Source organism: Epinephelus moara, chromosome 8 (genome assembly GCF_006386435.1).
Source record: "Epinephelus moara isolate mb chromosome 8, YSFRI_EMoa_1.0, whole genome shotgun sequence".
Classification (NCBI taxonomy): domain Eukaryota; kingdom Metazoa; phylum Chordata; class Actinopteri; order Perciformes; family Serranidae; genus Epinephelus; species Epinephelus moara.
Genome location: NC_065513.1, coordinates 16,615,463 through 16,642,770, shown reverse-complemented (window position 1 = coordinate 16,642,770; position 27,308 = coordinate 16,615,463). Strand labels below are relative to the sequence as shown.

Here is a 27,308-nt window from a genome sequence, read left to right as displayed (position 1 = left end):
TTGGACAACATTAAGTATATATCAAACTGGCCAGTGGGCCAGAACCGGCCTGCCAAAGGGTCCAATCCGGCCCACTAGATGACTAAGAGGTGCCAGGTTTCAGGAGCAAGTTAAATAGTTACATGTATTTGCCTACTTCATGTAAAATTCTGCTTCAGAGGCTTTTCCATCCTGACTGGAATAGAGTTCTCTGATATAACAATGAATACTTCCCTCTGAGCATGTTTAAAGATATTGAACATTGTGCAAAATATTGTCAGCCAGCAGCTTCAGTTCAAAAGTATCTGTGTCAGGAAATGTGTGAATAAATGCACATGTAATGACAGTGAGAGGTAGACCGTCTGATTGTGGAAAACTGTTGAAATTGTGCTTATTTTTCTTATGACATCTCAGGCTGTTTATCTGTTTTGTAAAAGGATGAACATCTTCAGAATATACTCACAATTCTCTACATTAAAAAGGGGAAATATTTGAGCCGATGGAACTTATTACATGATGGTTTTATTGGTCCGGCCCATCTGAGATCAAACTGGGCTGTATGTGGCCCATTAACTAAAATGAGTTTGACACCCCTGCTGTTTTTGCTGAATCCAATATATCTCTAAGCGGCCAATATCAGCCGATAAAATCGGCCAACATAAACATAGGTCGGGCTCTACTTGGCAAGGCTGCTGGTAGCGAAAATGGAACAAGTTAGAAGTAATTTAAACTGCAACACGTGAGGATCCTCAGCTGTGGAATAAAACTGCTGAATATATAAAAGTAAACAGCTTCATCGAGGCTCCTCACAGTATTCAGCTGATAACTACTTGTATACTGATGACAGTATGTAACATACAGTGATCAGTGTCTCATTCCAGTTAACAATCATTCGGCACTTGCTGTGCTCTGTGTGAGACAAGAGTTAATACTTGATGCACTCTGCGTGTGGGACACACTAGAACATCCTGTGTGACCTCAACTAGGTGGCAAGGTCATTATAGTTAACTAAAACTAAACTAAAAATAAAACTATGTGCGGAAAATACATTTAAGTTAACTAACATTACTGAAACAAGCGAACCCACTCTGGAAACTAACTGAAACTAAACTGAATTTAAAATAAAAAATAAAAAAACAAAATAAACATAAAACTACTTAAAAATACAAAACTATAATAATTCTGCTAGGTGGTATTAGTCGCCTCAGTTCAAGTCAAAAACAACTTTAGTCCATTATAAAAGAGTATATTACTTCACTTACAGATTGAATGACAAGATACTTTAAATCTCAACATGTCCACATTACTTATGATACAAAGCATTTGGTTAACAACTTGCTTGTTCCTGTTGTACCTGTGAATTATAGTTTAGACTGAACATGGTCCAATAAAGTCCTGGAGGTCTTCAGTCTTACAGGTCTGATTGTAATTCCCCTACCGAACATGTGAATACACACTATAGGAACACTGCTGGAACAAGTGGCTCATTAAGATGCCAGGCTCCTACAGTGCTGAGTCATTGATATGTCACACTGCTCCGCCGACACACCCACAATGACACTGCAGTGTGCTTTGTGTTTGGAGCTTATGTTTCAGCCAATGGAGAGTGACACGGGATAGTAAATAGATCCAGTCCAACCCATTGGCTGTAAAGATAATTAATATTGTGTTTCTTTCTGTAATAGAATATAGCTATCATTTACAAATCAAATATTCTGACCAACAGCGTGTGCACAGAATTGGAAAAACACAAAGGTTGAGATCTCTCTGTGGTGTACAAAGGAGAGTGGATCGACAGAGAGCCACCGAATCTTTAGTATGTTTATTCGGACACAAACTGGCATCCAGTTGGATATCAAGGTGAAATTTAAACTTCTGGCCCGCAACAAGAGACAGCATGACACGGCCAAAAAAACCAAACAGAATATAAATTATTAAGAATAGGAGGTGTGATGAGAAACATGTTAAGACATTCATTTAGACTCATTGAGATGATTGGTCTCTTTGAGCTAATTTAATTTGAATGTGTCATTAATCTGAACCTGGCAGCATCAGCTAAGTGTGATAATGTCACATTTGCTATTCAGGAGCTGAAACTGAGGCATGGATGTGGCGTTAACCTTTGTTAAGAGGCTTCTGTTTTCCCTCTAGGCTATTTCATATGACTGTTCACATGATGTGAGGTAGGGATGATGTCTGCAGATCAGTATGTTCAAATTTAACAGGGGGACAGGTAAGAGAGCAGTGTGAGGTTGTTGTGTAACTTTTTTTCATTTATTTTTTTACCTCTTGAAACAACTTTCTTTGTTATTTAGACATAAAGATCTTTCATTGTAGCACCCTGTGGTTTTAGAGAGCCTATTTTAGTCTGTGGTTCCTCTATGCCTTTTTAATCTGGTGTTCTCCAGTGAATTCTCCCACAAATTCATTCATAATTCTTCAATCCAAAAGACCAAAAGTACATGTCGCTGGAACAATTTACTAGTATTTTACAGGGATTATGAGACAATGGGCCCCTGGGCACAGACATGCAAAATGCCCCAACACCTCTCTTACATAGGAGCAAGACACACAGACAGGGGTTGTTTTGCTTCTTTTTTATCTCCTTGTAGTCATTTTGTGTCTCTTTGAGGTAATGTTGTGTATTTTTTGATCATTTTCCCCTTTTTTGTAGTTATTTTATATCTTTTTGCAGTTGCTTTGCATTTCTTTGTGGTCATTTTGAGCCTCTGTCTGGCCAGTACGTGTTAATTTGAGTGACATTTTGCAGGTGAAGACCAAGAGGACCCCCTGACACTTTGGGCCCATGGGCCTGTGCCCACTAGGCCCGATCAGTAATCCATCCATGCTTACACAGTAGCATGGAGTAGCACTTTTTGTCACTGATTTCAATCTTGAAGATGCTCTACATTGTACACAACCTAAAGATTATGAGCAACCAAACAAAAATGACTTTACATTCAAAGTAAAAGATAAAGAGATAGAGAGAAAGAGATACAGATGAAGAAATAACCAATAAAACATTTTTATTTTTTTAAAGTAAGAACTCCTGTTTCCTGTCCTGTTTGTCTATGTTTGCGGTACATACATTATACAACCCCCCATCATGGAGGAAAGTAACTAATTACATTGACTTAATTAATACAGTTTAGCTATTGTACTTTATTTCTGTATTCCACTTTTGCCACTTTATATTTCTACTGCACTTTATCCTTTCCTTTAAAGTTTTATGTACAATACATATGATCAGTTAACAGAATATGATGCAGTGTTCTTGATTAAACAATTAAATAAACTACAACATTAAATAGAGCTTTAAATGTTCATGAATTAGCAATAATAATCCATTTTATTATTAATTTGAATCTCTGGAGAGGGCCTTTCTGCATAAAGAGTGTTTTGACACTTACCCCATAAGTTATTTTGAAACAAGCACTGAAGCACTTCCTTTTAAAGTCCTATTTTTTTTATACTGTACATAGTCATTAGTACTTCTGCTTACATAGCATGTGGATCTGAATATTTTTCCACCACTTGCTCGGTGCGAAGAGAAGTTGGACATATGTCCTTATGAAAAAGGAGAGTTGTATGATTTCTCCACAGTATTAAAGAACAGATGCTGCCTGATAAGGAGACCAAACCTTTTTTATCTGTTCAAGTCGGACAGTGCGATTATACAGTTTTGTCAAACCCATTCAAAAACAGAGACAAGCAGGGATGCGCAGGAGCATAGTGAAGTGTCAGAGAAATCTACCACGGAAACTTTTCATTGGCCGCGCCAAACCAAGAGCCCGCCCAATTGTTGAGTATCCGGAAAATGATTGGTCCATACGTTTCTGAGCCACGCCCCCGGGTGTGAACGTCACATGGGCGCTGGAACTCCAGTAAGTAGTGATGATGTTGTGGTTATCCATGCCGCCGACACCTCTCTGAGTGTTATCTTGCTCAGAAGACCGTTGGGGAGAGCCGTCCACGCATGGAGTTGAGCTCGGACTCTGCGGTGGCAGCACTGGACATGTCGCAGGTCAAAAGCAAAGACGATGAGCCTTTCGGGGTGGACGGTGACTACGAGAGCTTGCCACCTCATGTCTCAGTGGCGACCCACATGACAGCAGGAGCCGTGGCTGGCATACTGGAGCACACGGTGATGTACCCCGTGGACTCTGTCAAGGTAACGTACACACAGGCAGCCTAGCAGCACATCACACTTGTTAACCAGCACGGCTCATTAACTAACGAGCTACACAGCGCTGCTAACTGCACAGACAGGCTCCTATCGCGTGCTAACGAACGTTAGCTCTAAAATGTTGCTGCCCATCCTTAGTTAGCCCCAGTGTTAGCTAATTTAAGCACGACAGCCTGTTTGCTCCAACTCAACTAACTAGTTAAGTAAGCTAGCACAAATGAAACCGAAATAAAAACACTACTTGTTATCTAAACCGAGCACTTAGCAACAGTTTTACTTTTTTAGCCTCTAACTGAGAACTTTGCTAACATAGCGAGCTCAGTGGGCGAACAGTGTCACCTTAATTTACCCAAGTTACTCTTTAGCAAGGTTAGCACAAGTTCTTGTCATTTTGATAATGAGCTCGTTTGGCTGAGTGTAAACACATGCTATCTCAAGCTTTTGTCTCAGTCAGTGTTTTTCATACAGTGAAAGGACATGAGTTACCCAGACTATTAAGGTAAGTGAAGGTCAAGTACCTGGCTTGGCTGTAAAATAAGTCAAACTGCCTTTAAATGTACCTCCAATCTTAAAGAACAAACAATAGGTTTTCACCTTGTTTCTAAACTCTGTAATGTAGTTATAAAGTTTACCTTTGTGGCCGCCCATAGATGCATTTACCAATAAAGGAAAGTCATCTGTATCCCTGTTGAAATGTCCAAGATTACAAAATTAAATCAACACTGTATTAAAATGATCTCAATCTGGTCACTGACATGATCAAGACATTTGTTGCATTTATTAGATTGGATTGGTGTCATTGACAGTGCTCCCAGGAAGTACAACATTTAGCTCAATATCTAACCAGATTCTATATTTTAAAGATTAAATTAAGACATTTTGTATAAACCAGTGGGGGTAGAAATAGTAAAAAGGTATGTAACTGAGACATGCACAAACAAACAAGCAAATTTAGAAAATGTACAGTATGACTAATGGGGATTTTGCTGTTGTTGATAGAGAGCAACCACTGCAGTACATAGCAGAGCTGAAAACTTAGTCGATACATCAATTAGTCGGTCAAAAGAAACTTAATCTGCAGCTATTTTAATGATCGAGTCATTTTTATTATCAAAAATGGCAATTGTTTTTGAGTTATATGTTCACACTTGAGGATTTGCTGCTTTTCTCCATTTTTTAACCGTTGAAAACTGAACATCTTTTGGCTTTGGACAGCTGGTCGGACAAAACAAGACATTTGAAGACATCTCCTCAGGCTCTTGGAAATTTGGATGAGCATATTTTCACAAATAAGCTTAAACAATGACTCAAAAAATAGTCTGCAGGACAATGAATGATTAAAGCAATTGTGAGTTGCAGACCTAATGCCTGGTATAAATAAAATGTGATTCAGATTTGGATTTATTAGTGAGGAGTTCTTTCTTCTATAATCATGTAAACTTTAAAACTTGTGTGACGTCATTCATACATTCAAACAAATAAAAACATTGTCTGAGTTGCTCTGCAGTCAAATGCCGTGGCCGTCACAGAGGTAGCCTGTACATATAATAATTGTAAATTCACATTTAAAAGGCCAGCCTAAATACTTGGCTGGAGTTCATGAACAGAGAAATCCCACCTAAATTTAAGTCTATGTGTGACTGGTGTAGCAAATCAAAACCCAAATTTGTTCGTTACGTGCCATCTTGAAGTTGAAGCCTGATGTTGAAGTTTATGTTCAGTAACTGAATGACACTATTGGCTAGTTTTGAGCTTGTTAAAAATTGGCTTGTGGATGGATAGAGAGGGAGGGTCGTAACTTAAGAGAGAAATTTAATTGGAAACAATGTTGTGCTCGCACCAATCTTAAAAGCATGTGTATTATTATTTGTGGGGTGATTTTTGTGGAGAGGACTAAAGGAAGTAATTAAACCAAGGTAAAAAATATCAGACAGTTAAAAAAAATATACAAATCTTTTGAGAGATACAGCAATTAGGAAGGGGAATGTGATGCATGATAAAGGTGATATTTTTTCTTTTCATATTCTTAACAGTATTTTATTTTATTATTTTTCTTAAATGCTCCAAAGAAAGTAAGCTCAGGTTCAAGCTGCTTCGTGAACACTGTAGAAAAATGCTTAGAATTTGTAAATAAATTAAAAATAAATGCAGTAGGTCCCACTGAGAACCGAATGATGATACAATCTACACACTTTTTCTAAAAATAGACCTGAAACTGCTGGACAAATAGTTTTTCACTACATTTCATCTCATGTGTAAACACATCCTTAAAGTTTCATCAGACCACAGCTTTGTTTCACATCTAAAATTACACTGTCTCACTGAATGTTGTTAGCTAAGCATTTTGAGTCATTAAACTTTTTAATGATACAGTCATTTTCATAAATTGTTTTACAAAAATATTTTTTTATTGGACACACACAGATGCCTGTCGCATTTGACACACTTCAGTCATTGTTAACATATCCCATCTGAGGCTAGTACTGTTAAAAGTAAGATAATGATACATGCGCCAATTTTTTCACAGTTGAAAAATGAATTTGTTAATTGTCCTCTGGTATTCAGTGTCAGTGCAAGAAGCAACATGCCAGTTACGCAAAGAGGGAATTTTTTATATTTAACCTTCACTGTATCTTATTTAAACTTTGAGTACTGGGCTTGTGGTTACTGAAGACTTACCTATTTTGGCTGATAAGTGCATGAGATGTCTTTTATCATCAGGCATTAAGAGAGTTATCACTAAAAAAGAAGTTGAAGCCTGATGTTGAAGTTTATGTTCAGTAACTGAATGACATTATTGGCTAGTTTTAAGCTTGTTAAAAATTGGCTTGTGTCTGCAAAGCAAATCGCTAAGTGTTGGTTTGAATGTGAACTTTGCCCCCTGCAATCCTCCTCTTCTGCTCAGCCATTGTTTCCTAACAATGTAGTGTTGTTTTGATAATTTGGCGTGCTGCCCAAACAATAATCTTGATGTGGCACAGACAACTGTATTAACATACTGCAAGAAAAAAAAAAAGACATTATATCCTCTTTTTTTCTGTGTCATAGTCTTTCCGAATGAACCCATTTGCCTTTATTACACAAACCACCGCTGCCATTTCCTCTTGAGGTTTCCAGGTTTACACAAGCACCCTACAGCTGTAGGTGCTCATTCAGTTTGATCAGTGCTTGTTTGAAGTTGACAAAGAACCTGTTCTGAAATTTCTGAAGAAATAGATAAGCATGGTTCCTATATTATTTTTGTTACTTTGACAGTTGCGATGTAGAGTAAAACAGTGCATCTTAAAACATCAAAAACAGACTCCAATGCATTCATTTCCAGTATGTGTTTTATGAAGTAATGAATTAGTGTCTCTCGTCAAACCTGAGATGAGTTTAACAGAATGTTTTTAATAAGACTTGGTTCAGAAGGTAGTGGTAACAATCCACTGACCCTGTCAACCTCTATCTTTCAACCTCCCAGTAAAGAACGAGACTCAGCCAAGACTACGGGAGTAGCCTGTCCTAATGCAAGGAGGGGGATCTTATCGGTGTTTTGCACATTTGGAATCGGCCTCACGCAGTAAAGGGTGTGTGAATGCAGCAGCTCATCTGCAGTGTTGATTAGTAAACCGCCACAGAGACAGGACAGATGTGACACAGTGTAATGTAGAAGATGGGAGTGTTTCCTTTTTTAGTACGCTTAAATGGTTTTGTTAGCACAGTGTGACAGTGATGTTAATACCATCTTTATGCAGACAACACTTATGTTTGATTTAGTGCTAGAAAGAAATAATCTACTTCCTGGCAGTGTACAAAAATGTTCTTGGACAGAGAGAGAGGGTCATAACTTAAGAGAGAAATTTAATTGGAAACAATGTTGTTCTCGCACCAATCTTAAAAGCATGCGTATTATTATTTGTGGGGTGATTTTTGTGGAGAGGACTAAAGGAAGTAATTAAACCAGGGTAAAAATATCAGACAGTTAAAAAAAATATACAAATCCTTTGAGAGATACAGCAATTAGGAAGGGGAATGTGATGCATGATAAAGATGATATTTTTTCTTTTCATATTCTTAACAGTATTTTATTTTATTATTTTTCTTAAATGCTCCAAAGAAAGTAAGCTCAGGTTCAAGCTGCTTTGTGAACACTGTAGAAAAATGCTTAGAATTTGTAAATAAATTAAAAATAAATGCAGTGGGTCCCACTGAGAACCTAATGATGATATAATCTGCACGCTTTTTCTAAAAAACAGACCTGAAACTGCTGGACAAATAGTTTTTCACTACATTTCATCTCATGTGTAAACAGATCCTTAAAGTTTTGTTTCACATCTAAAATTACACTGTCTCACTGAATGCTGTTAGCTAAGCATTTTGAGTCATTAAACTTTTTAATGATAGTCATTTTCATAAATTGTTTTACAAAAATATTTTTTTATTGGACACACACAGATGCCTGTTGCATTTGACACACTTCAGTCATTGTTAACATATCCCATCTGAGGCTAGTACTGTTAAAAGTAAGATAATGATACATGCGCCAATTTTTTCACAGTTGAAAAATGAATTTGTTAATTGTCCTCTGGTATTCAGTGTCAGTGCAAGAAGCAACATGCCAGTTACGCAAAGAGGGAATTTTATATACTTAACCTTCACTGTATATTATTTAAACTTTGAGTACTGGGCTTGTGGTTACTGAAGACTTACCTATTTTGGCTGATAAGTGCATGAGATGTCTTTTATCATCAGGCATTAAGAGAGTTATCACTAAAAAAGAGCACAGTCCTGATATAGGGTTTGAACTGTCTGCAGGTTGCGTTGTAGCCAGCATAATTTACCCTTCAGATTATCTAGAGAGAAAACCAGGTTCATGTGTTCTTTGGCTTGAATATAAAAAATCACATGTTTGCCTCTGAACAATGTGATTTGTAATGCACCACGCCAGTCACGCAAACTTAAAACGCAAACTGTGTGCCCCAAGTTCCCAAATCTGTATCAGACGGAAATGTAATTGATATTTTATTGTTAAGCCGAAGGAAGGAAACACATGGGAACACGCTGAGGAAGATAGACTTGGCCTATCTCCTGAGCCAGCCCTAGATCTCTTCACAAATAAAAACATGCTTTGTGGCGTCCAGATAACTTGGCGTGGTTATGTAAAACAAAGAGCTGCCACAGCCGCCCACGCCAGCCTTGGGAGAGACACACATCAGTCAGTCAGGACCTCGCTGCTGCCAAGTACACTTACTGTCACAACAATGTGACAGCATTACAAGGAACAATGCAAGTAGAAATCATGATTTGGCAAATAACCGGTGCCCACTTTGAAGCCACTCTGAGTCACATACATTTGGCGTTAGTACTTTAGCAAATTACAAACAATGGTTTATCTGTCTTATTTTTTCAGACAAGGATGCAGAGCCTGCAGCCAGACCCAAATGCACAGTACAGGAGTGTCTACCAGGCTCTGAAGAGGATCATCCAGACAGAGGGGGTCTTCAGGCCGCTGAGGGGCCTCAACATCACCATGATGGGAGCGGGACCTGCACATGCGCTCTACTTCGCCTGCTACGAACGGGTCAAACGCTCACTCAGTGACGTCATTCAGAGTGGAGGCAACAGCCATTTAGCCAATGGTACATGTTCCCACGTCTCAACACAAATCACTTGATCGTCACACTAACAGCTTTCACACTGGGCTAAGCAACAAGGCCTGGAGCAGTGTAGTTAGGATAAATCATTTTAATGCCATATCCTGTTTACAGTGGCAAGGATGGGGCTATATTCCAAACAGGACAAATCCAAACTTGCTATCTGAGATGTGTTGTGTTTTTTAGCATTTAAACAGCATGAAAAAACTGGTAATTCACCCCGACCTTTACTAAAATAAGACCCGTATCTGTTACAAATGAATTTGATGTTAAAATTCTTGAAATCACAGTCATTGACTTAAACTTGACACAATCTCTTAATGTCTTAACAGGTATTGCAGGTAGTGTGGCCACCGTTCTCCACGATGCAGTCATGAACCCAGCTGAAGGTAAGAAAAAAAATGTTGTTTGTGTCCTTCAAAGGATAAAGTTTACAATATTCTGTATATATACTAGCAAGTATTATATATGCATCCAAAAGCAATCAATGAGCCTCACGATTATTTTGATCGACATGCATACGCATGTCCTGAGATCACAGTTATTTATCACGATCATTTATAGATTTAGACAAAATAATTTATTGCATTTCACATTGAAATATACAGAGCACTATATTCACTCCCATGTTGTGCTACAGCCCCGCAAGTGTACAAATATTTGCACTCAAAATAATTCTTGTCCTTATTCACAGTGCATCTCCTAGAAGCAAAGTAATATACATAAAATTGTACTAAAGTCTTTAACCCCAAATTAACTCAACATAGCACTATTCTCACTTTCATATCATGTTACATTCCTGCATCAAAATAAGATTTAAAATAAGGTTCTGAATTTAGTGCAGCTTCCATGAAATAGCCTACGTATCCGCTGTATATATGTTATTTTACAGTGGCCACCGTGATGCACTGCATTGCTGCTGTTATGAATGTCTGAGTTGATGCTGGACAAGTACAGAAATTAGCGGTAACGGTACAGTAAAGTCGGGGACGTTACTCTTCTTGGCTTTGTGCACTCATCGCACTGCAGATTGTGGTGTTTTTTCAGGTGGTTTAACACGGTAGTTGTGTTGCTTTGTGGCGCAGACACGTCTCATGCATTCTTTGCATACGAGTTGTTCACTCCCAAGTCCAAACAACAGATGATGGTGGTTGATTACGGATTAGCTCCCGCTGCAGAGTGTACACGCATGACAGCTCTTCAAAAATGGAGATAGCTGTTATTTTAGGAGGCGCTTGATTTGAAATGCAGCAGAGTTTTCTATCAGAATCAGAATCAGAAATACAGAAATAACATTTCTTCTTCACCATCTCCACCACCCTGGGAGCGTTTAAAAAAACGCAGATATTTTTGTCTGCTTTTCAGGTGGTTGACGCAATATATTTTCCGACGTGTGCTCTCTGTCCGCTGGTGGGAGTGTGCGTGCGTGCGTGCGTGTGTGTGTGTGTGTGCACATCGGGGAAGAACTCCGCCGTGTGTGATACAGAGAGCAGAGGGGCGCCCCCCTAATATAATGGTAGGGGAAACACTGTGGTGCAACATGGCGATCTCCGTAGACAAGCACCTGCCCTAAACGTTGATATAAACGGCTCACTGTAAGGTAACGAAAACACAACAATTCTTATTTTCAGGTCATTATAAACTAAGTAAAAACACTCTTATTATAATATATTCCAATTCTGACAATATATCTCCCTAAACCCTACACTCTGGACCCTTAACACATTTAAAACCTATTTAAAACAAAGAAATACTTGTAATTTTGATTTATCGTTTGGTTGAAACAGTCACATAATTGTCATGTAAATGTCTGTTCTTGCCATTTTATTTGAGATATTTTTGTCTTGAGTGCAAAGTGTAGAATGGATATAAATGTATGTGATAAACATGCTAACATGGTTACTTGTGTCTTTCCATGGCTCAGTGATTAAGCAGAGGATGCAAATGTACAACTCGCCATATCGAGGACTTTGGGACTGTCTCCAAACAGTAAGGCGCACTGAGGGTGTGAGAGCCTTCTACCGCAGCTACAGCACTCAGCTGACCATGAACATCCCATTCCAGGCTGTTCACTTCATCACTTACGAGCTGATGCAGGAACAGTTAAACCCCCAAAGACATTACCACCCTGGCACCCACATAGTGTCCGGAGCAGCAGCAGGCGCCGTTTCCGCAGCAATAACCACTCCACTTGACGTTTGTAAAACTCTTCTCAACACACAGGAGAACGTAGCGCTAAACTCCATGAACATCAGCGGCCACTTATCGGGAATGGCTAATGCCTTCAGGACAGTGTACCGGCTCGGTGGTCTGGCGGCCTTCTTCAAAGGGGCCCAAGCTCGGGTTATATACCAGATGCCCTCCACTGCCATTGCCTGGTCAGTGTACGAGTTCTTCAAGTACTTCCTGACGAAGCAGCAACCGAAACAGGCGGCAAGACCTGGACCAATGTAATGGAAATGTGTCGGAGCAAACCACACCTAGACTGGAACCGATGAATGAAGACTCCAGCCTGAAGCTGTGCGAGCTCACTGTGTGCTGTTTGAGGAAATAACAGCACTTATTGTCTCACAGGGAAGTCGTCATGGTCAAGGAGTGGCAGAGGAGGACTGCCCATTGTTGTTCACTTACCGTAATCTGTGTGCATTCTCAAGTCAAGATGATGTTACACAACCAGGATATGCAGCAGAGATAACTATCCTTGGAAGGACAGATACACAATGAAGTCATCTTCCTCCTCCTCCTCTCCGCCACGTTGCAGACTGTCTTTTCTACATGTGGAGGCCGTATAATTAAGATGTCCTCAATGATGTTTATAGTTCTCGATATTGGAACTTTTTTATTTATTTGGTTAGCTTTCAGAGGCTTGTATTTTACAGATGTGGAAGAAACACAATGCTGTTTGTTTTATTTCATTGTGTATTTATTAAAAAAAACAACAACATTACAACACATTCCTCATTTTCACTCCACAGTGAATGGAACAGTGACGCTTTCCAAGTGCCTCATAAATATGAAACTATTTTCCTGGGTTCAAGCTCTAGCAAGGAAACATACTATTCTGTTATGAGATCCAATCTTACAGCACTCTTTATGTCATAACAGGTCAAATCTGAACGAGCGTAACTGAATGCTGTTTTTTAATTATTATCTCTGCATCTAATGGTCAAATGTCAGTCTGCAGCAAACCTATTTTTGTCTCACTTTTTTTTTTTTTACTTTAGTGCAAAATACTATTTCCTCCCTGAGACTATTTCTCTCTGTCAGTACCAAGTTGTGTTCTAGTTATTTGCCTTGTTAAAGCAAACACTGCTCCTGCATCACGCACAATAATAGTCTCACTTAAAGAATCATACCTGTTGCAGAAAGAGGGCAGCTTTTGTATTCAAAGGCATGAATATATATTTTGAGGGTGACTATTTCTGAGAAATGTCATTATGCAGATCCAAAGGTGGATCAAACGAGGCTGTTACGTGGGAGGTGACCACGTCTCACCTCGCCTTCACATGCATTTGTACATGTGTGATGTTTAGCTTTTGAGTTGTTTTGTTTGTGTCATATTGACCTTGACTCTAAAGGTTGTAGATTGTATGTAAAATATTTTCAGAGCATTAAGTTTGACTGACTTTCCGTGATCCCAAAATGTAACATCCCAACTTTTACATTACTTTGAAACTGGGGGCATTCTGTTACTACTAGACCAGTGAAATCCTGATAGAAATCAGCTGGTAAGCAGGCAATGCATTTATTTCCACTCATCCTGTTGTAGTTTCCCATTTCCTGTGTGCTCGCTGCTCGAACCAGCCTCTTGACTATTTTCCATTCAGTAGTCGAGACATTCCTGCAGATATTGATGTAATCCAGCGAGCAGCCAGATTTATTTATTTTTAATTATGGAGGGTTTTTTTCCCCCCCTTTGGTAAAGTTCAGTGAGTTCATCAGATTCCAGCGGTCTCACAAACCCTTTAGCAACAGACTCATTATACTTGGATGATTTTTTAATATACCAAAGACATGCATTGTATTCTATGCATCTTACATTTAACCTGCAGTTATGATGCTATTTGCCCGCCTGCTGTGACTTGTCATGCCATGTTTTTGCCCCATAGTGGTGTTTAATTGCCCCACTGCTTAAACTATATCTTCTCTAGAGGCTTATTATTTGTATGTGTGTCAGAAAAGTATTTTCTGCCTCCGCATTTTCATTTTACACTCCAAAAAGTTTCATAGACTACTGAAGTACTTAAGAAAATGCAGTGAAAAATGAAAATTGTATGTTAATATAATTGTTATGAAAAGATTTCAATGTGTTTGGAAAATTACATGATGATCTGTTTTTTATTGACTGATCTGTGTTTAGACTAACTACTTGAATTCAATTGAAAATATGAGAAGGATTTCACATGAATATGAAAAAGTGTCTCAATTAAGCAGTTCATAATGTTTCATTCTAATCTAAGTGTAATTACACTTAGGTGAGTGTTGCCCACATTATGTAATTTTTCTTTTTCAGTTGGATCCACTGACAAAAATTATCATAAACGAACGTAAAATGAAGTCAGATTAGTTCTTGATTAATTGCATTGTACTTGCATTCAGCACTGCTTGCCCTACAGTACCCCATCATTCCTTTGACGTGTCGATTCATATCAGTGAATCATGTTTCCTAAACTGTCTCAGCACCTGTGTCTAAGTACTTCTAATGTGTCAATGTCGTGTTTCTAATAGATACGTACATTTTAAAGGCGACAGCAAAGCTGATATATTCCATGTGGGGTTTTCTATAATGTAAATAGTTTAATGCTAATTACGCACAAATGATTGAAATGGGGAGTTGGGATGATAGAGTGCCATCTCCAGAGCTGGAGTGCTTGGAAGTATGACCATGCAAATATGAAATGATTGTGATAATGCTGCTACAGTATGTAACACTGGAGCTGAAATAAACATGCAAGTGATGAGTGCTTTGTTTTTGTGTGTTTTGTCTCTTAACTTATTCAGTATTAACTTTGATTCTCTGTGTGGCCTGTCACAGTCAGTCTTTTAGATGTTGGGGAACATATTGGTTTTTATTCTTTCAGCATTAAAATACAACCACCAAGTGTTTTACAATTCTTGGGACTTCAATTTGAAATTCCCATCTTTCCAGTGTAACTATAATATTTCTACTTAAACAAGAAAAAATAGGCAACACTGTATCTACCTACTGTTGAGATACATTAGTCTTTTCCAAAGAGTGAAAGCCTTTAACATGAATGTAGTAATGACCACTCCCTTTCCGCCTCCACTGATGAACTAGTAGCACCTGTTAGGGCCTCCACTGTGACTATAAACACACACACACACACACACACATGCGACACTCATTCATACATTCCACAATCAGCTTATGCACTCACCCACCACACCCTGCATTCATCTTTTGTAAATAGTCATTATTATTAATCTCTTGTAAAAACACTTAATTGGGACTTTAACCTGACTTGTGTCTCTTCCTTGTGTCAATTTGTGACAAACTGCATAAGGATTATACTGAACGCACCTGTAAAGACAAACAAATCTGATTTTCCTTGACGGTGAAATGGCCTCGTGTTTGTTTTACAGGATTTAGTGTCTGAAAACATAACTGACTAGTTTTTCTCCCAATCAGTTTCTGTTACTCCACAGAACCATTAAAGGGACAGATCAAAATCAAAATACATATTTTTCCTCTTACCTGTAGTGCTGTTTATCAGTCTAGATTGTTTCGGTGTGAGTTGCTGAGTGCTGAAGATATTGCCCATAGAGATGTCTGCCTTCTCTTGAATATAATGGAACTAGATGGCATTTGTCTAATTGTGCTTGAAGCACCAAAAAAATACATTTGAAAAACTCAAAAGCAATGTCTCTTTCCAGAAATCATGACCTGGTTACTCAAGATAATCCCCTACATCCACCAACAGTACCTTGTACAAAAGGAAGCATCTTCTCATGGAGGGGCACGACCTTGTGGCAGTGCGAGATGTAAACATTTATGGTGTCCTCCTCAGCTGAGCCGTAGCGTTAGCTAGCTCAGTGGTGCAAGGTGAGCTACATGTATCAGTCTTCTGCAAAGAGACATTGCTGTAGAGTTTTTCAAATGTATTTTTTGAGCACCACAAGCTGAGCGCCATCAAGTTACATTGTATAAGAGAGAAGGCAGACATCTCTATGGCCGATATCACCAACACTCTGCAACTCACACCAAAACAATTCTGTAAGAAAATCTGTAATTTTGGTTTTGTGGAGTAACAGGTACAGGTACAGAAACTAGTCATTCATAGTTTCAGTCACTAAATCTTCCAAAACAGAAAACAGTAGTAGTTTCGCCTTCAAGGAAAATGAGGTTGAAACATTCCTGATTTTTTACTGTTGATTTTGGGGTGAATTGTCCTGCTGACAGTTTTTAAATGGTCAAAATATGTTTTGCTGCTGACCCCCCCATCCTCACCAGTGCATTTCTGACCTTATATGTTAGTACTCCTGTCTGCTTCTCCAAACTGGGATGTGTCTCGAAACCAAGACAATCTGCATAGCTAAGTAAGTTTAACATTTGTGTGAACCCTTTGTACCCTTGTGTACCCTTCAAAGTGTGTATCCTGCAGGAGTTATACAGCTCCAGTAGAGGGAGATATAGTACCATTTAGAGGTTGTCCACACACCTGGGGAACAATCCCCAACAGCAGAGATGATGTTGACATGTGATGTCACTGTGTTTGGATCCACATGCTGACATAATCAGTCCTGCCCTGTTGGCTCTGCTCCTATTTTGTCTCATAGAAAGAAACATTTCCAGTCTGTGCGCAGTGTTTAAAGAGCCAGCTGCAGGTCTACGTGGACATGGACATACAGTCCAGCTGCACATTGGATAGTTGATAACACATATGTGGAGACAATATGCCCAATCACATAATTCTGGTTACTCAATACTTGTGAATATCACCGAACACAGCATTAAAAGTTGAAGATCATCTGCATACATACATCAGTTTTTGCATGCCCTCATTGACCTCATTTTGCTCACAGTGATCCTATGGTATGTCTAAATGTTTCTGTTTGTTCTGCTGTTTATATGAAGGTGAAAACTGTTTTTCACATGTGTGTCCTACATATAATACAGTCTGTAATGACATACTGATGTGACTGATCAGATTTTTTATTGAGATTGCAGACAGTGCAGAGCTTTATTCCACAGCAGCATGCCTCAGGACACGTACACTTGTGCTGTAAGGCTGTTGTCCCTGATGTGTTTAGTTTTTGCCCTTGTCCTTGAGCAGGTTGTTTATCTGAAGCGCACAATGAGAGGCTCCCTCAGCCCATGTCCTTGTCATACTGTCCTCTAATCACTCGAATCTGAAGTAAACTGTCCCACTACTTTATATCTTTCTCCCACAGATAAGAACACTGGAAAATTACTCTTCTTTCTCTCTGTCTGCCCATCTTCCCCCTGTTCCTCTCCCTCACACACACACACACACTTGTTCGCAGTAACGCAATCAATGTCAACCATCGGATAAGCAGCAGTGTATCTGCTGATGGGAGAAGAAAGGCAGCTGCTCTACTGGTACCGTAACATGAGGGATCCAGTTACACTACCCGAGGAAGTTTATGAGTGTTCCCATGTGAAAAGATCAGGGCTGTTTTAAACCTCCTTATCAACTCCAACAAATTTGTCAGACAGTCATGGCATATTGGAGCACTGACAAAGGCTGTCTTTGTGGTCGGGCTCGGTTTTTCTACTCATCTGTTATGAAGATCTGCTTGTTTTTCAAAGCATCATTGGCCACCTTGAAGAGCGCGACGATGGCTCCGTGACCACACTGCATCTCACAATCAGATCCCTAAATATATAGACAAAGACCATAGACTCTTGAGAGCAGAGACTTAACACTGTGTTTCTTGGCATTAACCAGCTTTATTGCCATATCCCAGCAAATCTTTATGTAGCCACGTACTGGCAGAAACTATGATCCCAGTATAGAGGAGATAAGGCCATGATTTTATATGCTCCTCCTAACTTCTTTTCATCATTTATTCTCCAAATCCAGTTAATCCAGGTGGTGCACAGACAGATTTACAGACACACCCCTAGAGCCAGAGAGGTAAACAGACAGGAGGATGTTTTTTTTTTAAAGTCCTCTGTGTTTCTGAATCAATGCACCATGTCTCTTTGAGCCTGCGGAAGTGCAGGTATTACAATGGCAAGTGCAAAAATAATAGTTCTCCTAACCTTCAACTTCACCCTTCAACAAGCTCCTTTATCTGATGAGCGTGCTCGTGCGCGGCCCGAGACACTGAGAGACGCTGAGAGATACTGTCAGATTTTCAATGCCGTCAAAACAGATGCTATCTGCCCTCTTCATGTCTAATTACCTGTTTACTCCAAGGGCCTAGAATGAATGGTGCTGTTGATAAGAGCGCACTTGAGTTTAAGGAAATCATTAAGATTTGAGATTCACGTTTGATTCATTTTTTTTCTCCAGCTTCTACATTCTAAGATATGCCATACTATGTTCTGCACGTTTGAATAGGACAGTACCATTCAGGCTCATATCAGCCTCTAGATACGACAACTGAGTTGATGAAAACTCTCCACAGAAAGACTTAAGAGGTTAGAATGATCAGCACTTAAAAATATAAGGATGTGGAGAGAAACAGTGAGGAATAAGAAAAATAAGCTCCTTTTAATCTGACACTTGTTGCCATAGCTATAAAACAAATCCCTATGAGGGCAGCTACTTGACAAAGTCAGACAGGTTACTGGCGTGACAGCTCTCAAGTCTCCCTTTATCAGTTGCATCAGTCCTCTGCTCACACTTTGGTTGTGTTACCACGAACTTACCCTTCCTAAAATATGTAAAGCCCTAAATCCTGCATGCCATCTTATCGGCACTGTTAGGCAGTGTACTGAGTCAGATCTGCATGCCAACCTCCATGAGACTCTAGGTTACTCACTTAGGCCTCATTGTTGCTATTCAGCTTTTATATAAATAGTTCTAAAGTTGCTCTAAGTATGTAAAAATACTAGAAATAGTTCAACATTTTTTTCCTATATAAAAAGTTTCTGGAGGCAGATCTACTCTTTCTCCCTCACAGAAATTCTGGATCTGGCCTTGCGATCCATTTGCCACTGCTGCTTGCTCTGATTTTAGCTTTCTGTTTTCTCCAGCACTGTCACAGCACTAAAACAAAGTGTGGAGATAGGTCTTGCTATGGGAGACTAGCCCTAGGTTGACTGGTGAAAGGGCAGTACGCATTATCAAGATGGCTTCCATTAATGTTCGAGGAAGCATCAGAGAGACTCAGCCTTTCATGTTTGAACCTCAGTCAGACCCAGACTTAAATAAGGAGACTGTTCTGCACTTACATCCGTGACAAGTAGATTGTATCAGAATGGTACGTGTGATTAACATTTCATATTTTTTTATATTGATTGACAGTTTGTAGGCTAACTAGCATTAGCTGACACAGTGTTAGTGGTTGTGAAACACATTAATATTTGGTGTGGTATCACAGTGTGTTCACAGTCACACTGGTTTCAGTTTACACCTAGAAACACACTCTACCATGTTTGCTGTCAAAACTTTCAATATGCTAATGCAAACTCTGCTTTCTGTATCACAGATGGCACAATAAAGGTGGACAACATGACAGCTTCCCAAAAGTGAACCCAAAACATCTCAATCGCCCTTTGGTGGCTGGCTGCAGTACATCCTGCCCTCTCCATATTAGCCGATGGTACATGGGCCAAATAAAAGTACTCCACTATAAAAAGTTAAAGGTCATGTCAAATAATATTTTCCCAATCACAGTGTTTGTCATTTTAAGTAGTTCTTATCATGTCAATGTGTTCAAGTGCTCATTCATCTGATTAGTTTAGTATTAGTTGGTTATTTGATGCAATAAAAAGGCTTTGACATCATGAATGACAGCTGTGTGTGCCAGTCACTGTGCTTGTGATCAGTGATGCTGCTCACGATTTTTTTGACGGCTGTATGGACAAGAACTCAATGCTATGGAGATTGCTACTGCATAGACTCTGGCTCCAAATGATGTCACTAGCGCAAGATGGCAGCGGCCGTGTCCAAGATATATTGGCTTCATTTTTGTACAGTGGGAAGAAATAAAGACGCATTTATCTATCTTTATCTTTCTCTGTCTTTATATGCGGTCATTCCTCTGTACTGACAAGTCCGTTGACAAGTCAGCCAGAAGTTTCAGTTTCGTGCACAGACATCGCCCCCCTCAGTAAAGGAATGTAAAAACACTTCTCTAGTGACAAACTTTGCACAGATACAAGTCACTCTAGTCCAGATCAGACAATTTAGGGGACATAAACATATGAAAAACATATTTTGAGTGGATGGGGACTTTAAGGAATTATTTTACACCCTACTGTGTGATCAATGACGCACACTTAACAATGGTGAAGTTACTGATTCAGAATGTGTGAAATGTTTTGTTAAAAAGGCCCACATCCTGCAATGCTTCAGATGTAAAATATTTATTTTTCAAGTTCTAATAAAGGCTGGAAGTCACGACTCTATAAACCCAATCTGGGTTTTGTTTTATATGTAAATGCTCTGAATAAAGATTTAACCCTAACCCTAACCCTAACCCCTAACCCTTTAACCCTAACCCATTTTATACTCAAGGCACGGATAATATCCGTGCATTCACTGATAACAAAGTGCATCTACCTGTGTGATACCTGTGGCAAGGAAGTTCAAGGACATGCCCTGTCTTATCCTGGCACACACCTGCAGATGCCCTTTAAGGTTAACGGCTGAAGTGCCATGTGACCAGATTTTACAGATTTTCTGAAGCAACAAGAAGAAGGTCAATGGGTGAACATAACAAAGTTCCAAGTTGTGGTGCATTACAACTATGTGTACCAACACTTTGGTGGACTGTGTATATTGCAACTCTGACAACATGAGTTTGCTTCTTTTTTTCTTTTTCTTTTTTAATTTGCTCAATAAAGCTATATGAAAAAGTTTTACATTTATAGATTAGACCCAAGTGAACAAACTGCATCAGAAGTGCAAGTAATGCATACAGCTGACATGTACTCAAATCACTTTACAATAACTGAATGTCCCAACACTGGTGATGGACACAACAGGGTTGTTGTTGGAACTTTACCTTTGAACTTCTGCATCTGGTCACTTCATTATCTGACACTAGAGACTACTTGACATCTTATATTCAAAAATGTATGTGAAAAAAACAAACAAACATGTAAATCTGGACATATAAACGCAATTTAGTTTGCAACTGGCTCACATTAGCTTATCACTCTAGTGCAGGGGTGTCAAACATACGGCCCGGGGGCAAAAACCTTCCCGCCAGGCCCACTGGATGACTTTGCACACCTAATAGTGATGCACTTGTGACGGCTAAGAGGTGTCAGGTATCAGGAGCAAGTTAAACAATGAGTAGTTTTCTTTATGTAAAATGCTGCCACAGAGGCTTTTCCACCCTGATCAGAATACAGTTCTTTTTAACTTTAGTTTGGTGTGGTGATGCTTGGATTACTACACAGGAGTGGAAATGTGTAGAAAAATGCACATGTAATGACAGCGAGTAGTGGACTGACTGAATGTGGAAAACCTGAAAACTATGTTTGAAATTTCACTTATTCTTCTGACGGCATCACAGGCTGTTTGCCATCTGTTTTGTGAATGGATGAGTGTTTTTTTTTTTTTTTTTTAAATGTACTTCTTTAAACAAAAAAAAGGGAAAATTTTTGAGGTGTTTGTTATTTATGGGATATTATGCAATGGTTTTACTGGTCTGGCCCACCTGCGATTGAATCGGACTGTATGTGGCCCATGAACTGAAATGAGTTTGACACCCCTGCTCTAGTTATTTTAGCAGATATCTTGCAGCACATTTCACAGAGTATAATTCATAAATCTTGTTTTATTTTCACAAATAACCAACACTGACCACTAAGACTTTTCCTACAGTGTCAGATGGCATTTTGATTTCTAATCCATTCACCTTCTTTTACCCTCTGAGTGTCCCACAGTGGTAATCATGTTAACAAACAGGTTTTGTTACGACAATAATCACTTCACAATCAGCTCTATGCCTCAGTAGCACAAGCAAAACTGGCATCTTCTGATTGAACCTGATGTTTAAGACAACGCAGTCCGTCCGCAGATACACTTTAACGGCCTTAAAACTTACATTTAATGTCAAGATGTGTTATCACCTGGAGGTCAGGATGGTGAAGTGGTTACTCTGATGTATGACAATACTGCTTACTTAGTTTTAGTCAGGTATGCTTCTCTCTGTGGTATCCTACTTTTCACTGCTTCCCCCAGATTTTGTTTTTTCATACAATATACTTATTGTTTGATTGCCACACTGAGTCATCTTAAGCTAAATATTCTGAAATGTCTCAGATAACAAAATGCAGTTTCTTAGTTTCATACAGCTCTCCTCATGATGTCACCTTCAGAAAGCCGAAGAGCAGTTTATCTCCATGTAATCAGGTCAGGGGCTCTTTAAAGAAATCAGATCTCATTCTTTGGCCCTCATTTACAATATCGCCCTCATCTCTGCCTCGTCTTATCTTCTGTGTAGCTTTACAGTATTATCAGAGTTTAACTCCACACAGGTAGTTTAAATGTCTCCAGTGTATAAGACTGAAATTGTCCATATTATAGTGTTACACATACCATTTACACAGTGAACTGCAAATAGTTGTTGCATACATAGGTTGTATTCCTCTGCAGATTATATGCCACCATTATCATTTAACAACTTTAGACAACCTGAGCTACCAGTCTGTTTGCTGAAAACTAGCTGAAAGTGTGACTACAGTCAGGTAATGTATTTTCTGTATTTTCTTTTAACACAAAGTTTTAAAGGAAAGTAAAATGTGTCAACATTAATTTAATTATGAGTTTATCCACAATATCAGTAATCAAATACTTCATTGTGCAAACCCACATTGTGTCCATAACCACAAGATGTATGATATTGTATAACATCTGTTTTCTTAAAGTAAAATACAGGAATACAGTGTATGAACAAAATCATTTCAGATGGTACACTGGTTAATGTAACACATGGGTTCAAAATCAACATGAAAAAAAGCAAAGAATCAACTCTGGCAGTGAACATAGAGCCTAAATATCAGGGATACCAAACATAAGTTTATGATTACAAATCATAGCTTCACACATCATTTCAGTTTCACCATAATGTTGGCCCCCAAGGGCCACTGTAGTCCCACAGGTAGGGTCTGTACTGGTAAGCTTTGCAGAAAGAGGTCATTAGTGATGACCGGACCAGGTCTTCTCTCAGGCCCAGTCCTTCAGCTTTGCACTCTGATGTTTGCTGCTTTCGTTTCGTCTTGTACCTCCGGTTCTGAAACCAGATTTTCACCTGGGTCTCAGTTAGTCTTAAGGTGCTGGCCAGGTGAGCCCTCTCTGGGGCTGACAGGTATTTCTGGTAGTTAAATTTCTTCTCCAGTTCGAGCACTTGGAGGTGTGTAAACGCAGCTCTGGAGCGCTTCTGTTTCCCAGTGGAGGAGAAGCTGCTGGACTCTTTGGTGCTGGGACAGGATGTGTCCAGAGGTTCTGTAAAGTACAGATGTGGACAAGTCATTAAGAGAAAAAACTACACCCTGTAACAGGTAATATAGAGTAGTGTGCATGACAGGCTGCAAAGGAAAACAACCACAAAAAAAAACCTCTAAGAAAAACATTCTTGATATACTTTCTATAAAAAATAACTACAATTTCACATGATACAGACCTATAATTTAAAGATCCATTCCATCTTCTAAAACATTACTCTGCAAATCCAAGTCAACAAACATCTATCCATTAACTTCTTGCTTTTGAAAGCTTGCAGGCGCTCACCTGTCTGCACATCAAATGCTGTCTCCTGCGGGCAAAGTTGCTCTGACAACTTCTCAGATCCTTCTTTCCATCTTTCCATCTTCTGTGAGCAGCATTTAGCACTGAGCCTTGCACTGTCCTTCATGGAGAGTATGTCGTCTATGAGGAAGGAGGTCAGAGGTTTGTCTGAGTCAGACATCTCCATCCAGTAATCCACAAATCGGAGTTCTTCTCAGTGGCAGAGGGATACAGCAGTGTGTCTCTTCACACACTCACACAGGCTGAATTTATACAAGAGCAGGGGCGGGTTTACTGCGACTACACCAGCAAGTGAAGTAGGCGGGACAAGTAGAGCCAACTACTCTACTACTGTCATCATTAACATTCATTTGTTTGCTTCTTTAAATCATCATGATGGGAATTTCTGGGCTCAAACAATGATAATGTCTTATCAAAAAGAAGAATTAGACATTTTTTAGTGTGATATTTCAATAATTCTGACATGCCCATCAAAAGAAAAACAAACCTTTGTTGTAAAATGCAGTTTGTGTACTTTTAAGCTACACGATATGCTTATTTTATCATATATGATTGTAGTCCGTTTTTGATAAAGATTTTATCTAATATCACACGCTAGTTGTCACTTGATAAAGTGTGCCTAAACTAAGACAGCCTAGTAAAAACAGCTCTGCAATAATTCAAATTAAGGGGCATATTAGAGGCTGTGGTTTGTGGTGCTGTTGTACGGACAATATTTATGAATACACTCATTATATTGCATTATACAGAGAGGTGTCTCTGTTATTTTGTGTATCCTTTAAATAAATAAGATATAAGAATATTAGAGAATTCTCTCTGTATAATGAAAAGTGTACGAGTGTATTTTATAGGCTGCTGTATGTTTTATATATTGTTGTTAAATCCCATATTTTGTACATTGTATGATCTATTTACACAATATTTAGGCTATATGAAGCTAGTGAACTAGTATCAGATTGGCAAATAGTTTGCTCATATAGAGAATATTTACTTTGAAAAGTATTTGATGAGTCTTTCTTTTTATTATTGGAGTGTATGGTGGATAATCTCTCTTAAATTAATCGTCAAAGTAGGTAAATGGATGTATGTCTTAAGCTTTATGCCCCCATCAATTATCTGCTGCTGCATGGACACAGTAGTAGGAGGGAGAGGGGGTCAGAGTGGGTGGTCGTACCTACTGGAGCACTAATGACTTCGACACATTTAGACCGGCTCCTGAAACAGACACAGTCATTGCTCGGTGCTTGTTTATTTGTTGTTCTCTGTGGTTCAGCCTGACTTTCTCCAAGAGAATGAGACATTTACTAGAGGTGTCTGTGTCCCTCTGGGAGTTCGTGCTTCATTCAGAAATACATGACTGCAGGTTTGATAAACACAATCCCTTCCGTGGCCCCTGGCCCCGCTGACTCCTCCAGCTTCCACGGCACCAACCACACACTGAGCAGTCAGCGACACCACAATGTCACACTGATGAGTGCTTCCATTACGCTGCTTTGATTTGATGAAAGTGCAACAATTAAACTTTCTGTTATCATCTTTTCATTAATGTGCAACATGAATACATAAAGCCAAACTGACTTGTGTAAAGTTTAGCGTGACCTGTACCTGTCCTGTGAATCATCATTTGTAAAAGCCATACTGAGGCTCCTCTTAAGCATTAGCCGTTGTCTTGTCAACACAGTATTAAGATCATCAGTGTGATATGTTTCACCTTGAATTCTTTGTCTGTGACCGTCTGTCTGCAAAACTATGTTGGATTGTAAGCATCCCTCTGTCTAGGCACAGTTTTGATTTCAATTTTTAAAGCCTGCTTGTGTATTTGTTTTATCATATAGTGCTAAATGTAGTGCAAATATAAATAGAGGGTTTCTAGCTTCAATGACGTAAGGTAGTTACGATGGGACCCAGTTCACCCTATTATGAAGCTACTTATGAGGCACTAACAACCCAGGCTGTTCTCATGCACTGTTTGTATATATACCTATGATACAAATTGCACAGGAACTTGTACACAACCCACATAATCGGGAAGGCTGCAATCAGTCAATGGGAGTAGAGAAGGAGGCAGTTTAAGGAGCGAATGTCTGCGTAAGGAGGCAGGTTGGGGTGGTCGTTGGGTCAAACAAACACTGAACTTTGCCCCAGGAGACCAGTGTTCTTGTCCCATTTGACACCAAGTGAACTTTGAGCTGTTTTAAGGTATCACCATGTTTGTTTTTCTCTACCTAACCTACGTAAATTACATACGTATTGTAAGTACATAACATGACCACAGCCAACCATGTTTCGTTTCCTCTATGTAACTGTACTTGTCTAAACCGGACCTATGTAACTTTACGTTAAGTATGTAACTTTACATTAAGTACATTTACATGATGATACCACTCATGAGGCGCTAATTCATAGGGTATCATACAAACCATTGTATGAAGATACATTGCACACACAGACACCCTAAACTAGCTGCCGTATATCGTATCATCTTGTCACATGATCAAATAGAGACTTGACATTGGACACCATCAGCATACATATAAAACAAAAAATATAAAATAAGGAATCATTCATTTAATTGAGTAGTTTTTTACCTTTTTTTATAGTTTGTGTAGAATCATAATTTTGTTACTGGCTGCTTTTAATTTAATTCGAGTTCTTCATATAGGCCTGTTACTGGGGTGGCAATCTGAATCACTCACAAGGGCCCATTTCCTGTCCAACACATTGTTGGAGGGTCATCTCTCTTCACGTCTCTCCCTCTCGATCCCATGGGCCCTATAGTGCAACAGCAGTGTCTGCATTGTCTGTATTTACGCCCCTGTCCAGCTTCCAAATGTTGGTAACTTTCTGAATCCACTGGAAACTCAGAGGATTATTCTTCAAAAATACGTCAGACAAATGTTTGGTTGTCATCAAAAGTTTATTCACTTAGCTGAATAAGAAGCCAGAAGCAGTCAGCTCAGTGACAAGAGCATAAACAAAGCCAGCAGTGAGAGTGACTCCACCAGCTATGCTGTCATCCTCTTCCTTTATCCTGACACAAACCACATGATTGCTCTTAGTTCATAACAATGACGTTTCCTTCCTATTTATTGTCTCCTGAGCCTTCAGTGCGCAGATACTTGGCTGCATAGCTGTGCATCAGATGTGACACAGCGGCACCTCTGACCTTTTAACCCAGGAAGGCATTTGTCTTCCACAGTACGAAGTATGTGGTGACGATGTTTTCTTTGAGCCACCGAAAGTTGTTGTGCCATCAATCTTCTGTTGTGTTCCTGCTGTGTCTTTGTCTGAGATGACGAGCAGCTAGACTTTGTTGTAACTGTAGAATTGTCACAGTTTTATCTCCTCAGCATCAGTTTTGTGTTATACTGTAACCTGCACCTGGGTTATTGCACAAGTTCTTTGCTCCATGTATTGTGCGACACAACAAACGTCATCAGACTGAACAGGTCAGTCAGAGGTTTACAGACAAACCTCTATTATAACTAATAATCTGTAAATCTTTCTTCTGTCTAAATCTTTTTATTAAATTTTTCTTAACCCTGATAGTGTCTTCATTTCTGTCTAAACCCCAGTTTAATCTGTATAAAC

At 39.2% G+C, this 27,308-nt stretch overlaps 2 protein-coding genes across 2 annotated transcripts; one reads left to right on the top strand and one right to left on the bottom strand.

Moving 5' to 3' along the window:
• The first annotated feature begins 3,844 nt into the window (after positions 1-3,844).
• slc25a37 (solute carrier family 25 member 37) lies at positions 3,845-14,771 on the top strand. Its single transcript, XM_050051771.1, has 4 exons — positions 3,845-4,150; positions 9,558-9,786; positions 10,134-10,190; positions 11,726-14,771. The coding sequence occupies exons 1-4, from the start codon at positions 3,956-3,958 to the stop codon at positions 12,253-12,255; spliced, it is 1,011 nt and encodes a 336-aa protein (XP_049907728.1). The 5' UTR covers positions 3,845-3,955; the 3' UTR covers positions 12,256-14,771.
• A 6,848-nt stretch (positions 14,772-21,619) lies between these two features.
• nkx3-1 (NK3 homeobox 1) lies at positions 21,620-23,935 on the bottom strand. Its single transcript, XM_050051300.1, has 2 exons — positions 23,700-23,935; positions 21,620-23,414 (listed from the first exon to the last, which is right to left on the bottom strand). The coding sequence occupies exons 1-2, from the start codon at positions 23,881-23,883 to the stop codon at positions 23,029-23,031; spliced, it is 570 nt and encodes a 189-aa protein (XP_049907257.1). The 5' UTR covers positions 23,884-23,935; the 3' UTR covers positions 21,620-23,028.
• Positions 23,936-27,308: the final 3,373 nt, after the last annotated feature.

Excerpts from the sequence above, each read along its gene's own strand:
- slc25a37 (XM_050051771.1), top strand. The coding sequence starts at position 3,956 with ATGGAGTTGAGCTCGGACTCTGCGGTGGCAGCACTGGACATGTCGCAG. Across the intron at positions 4,151-9,557 it reads ACCCCGTGGACTCTGTCAAG|ACAAGGATGCAGAGCCTGCA; the intron begins GTAACGTACACA and ends TTATTTTTTCAG. Across the intron at positions 10,191-11,725 it reads AGTCATGAACCCAGCTGAAG|TGATTAAGCAGAGGATGCAA; the intron begins GTAAGAAAAAAA and ends TCCATGGCTCAG.
- nkx3-1 (XM_050051300.1), bottom strand. The coding sequence starts at position 23,883 with ATGGAGATGTCTGACTCAGACAAACCTCTGACCTCCTTCCTCATAGAC. Across the intron at positions 23,415-23,699 it reads AGCATTTGATGTGCAGACAG|AACCTCTGGACACATCCTGT; the intron begins GTGAGCGCCTGC and ends TGTACTTTACAG.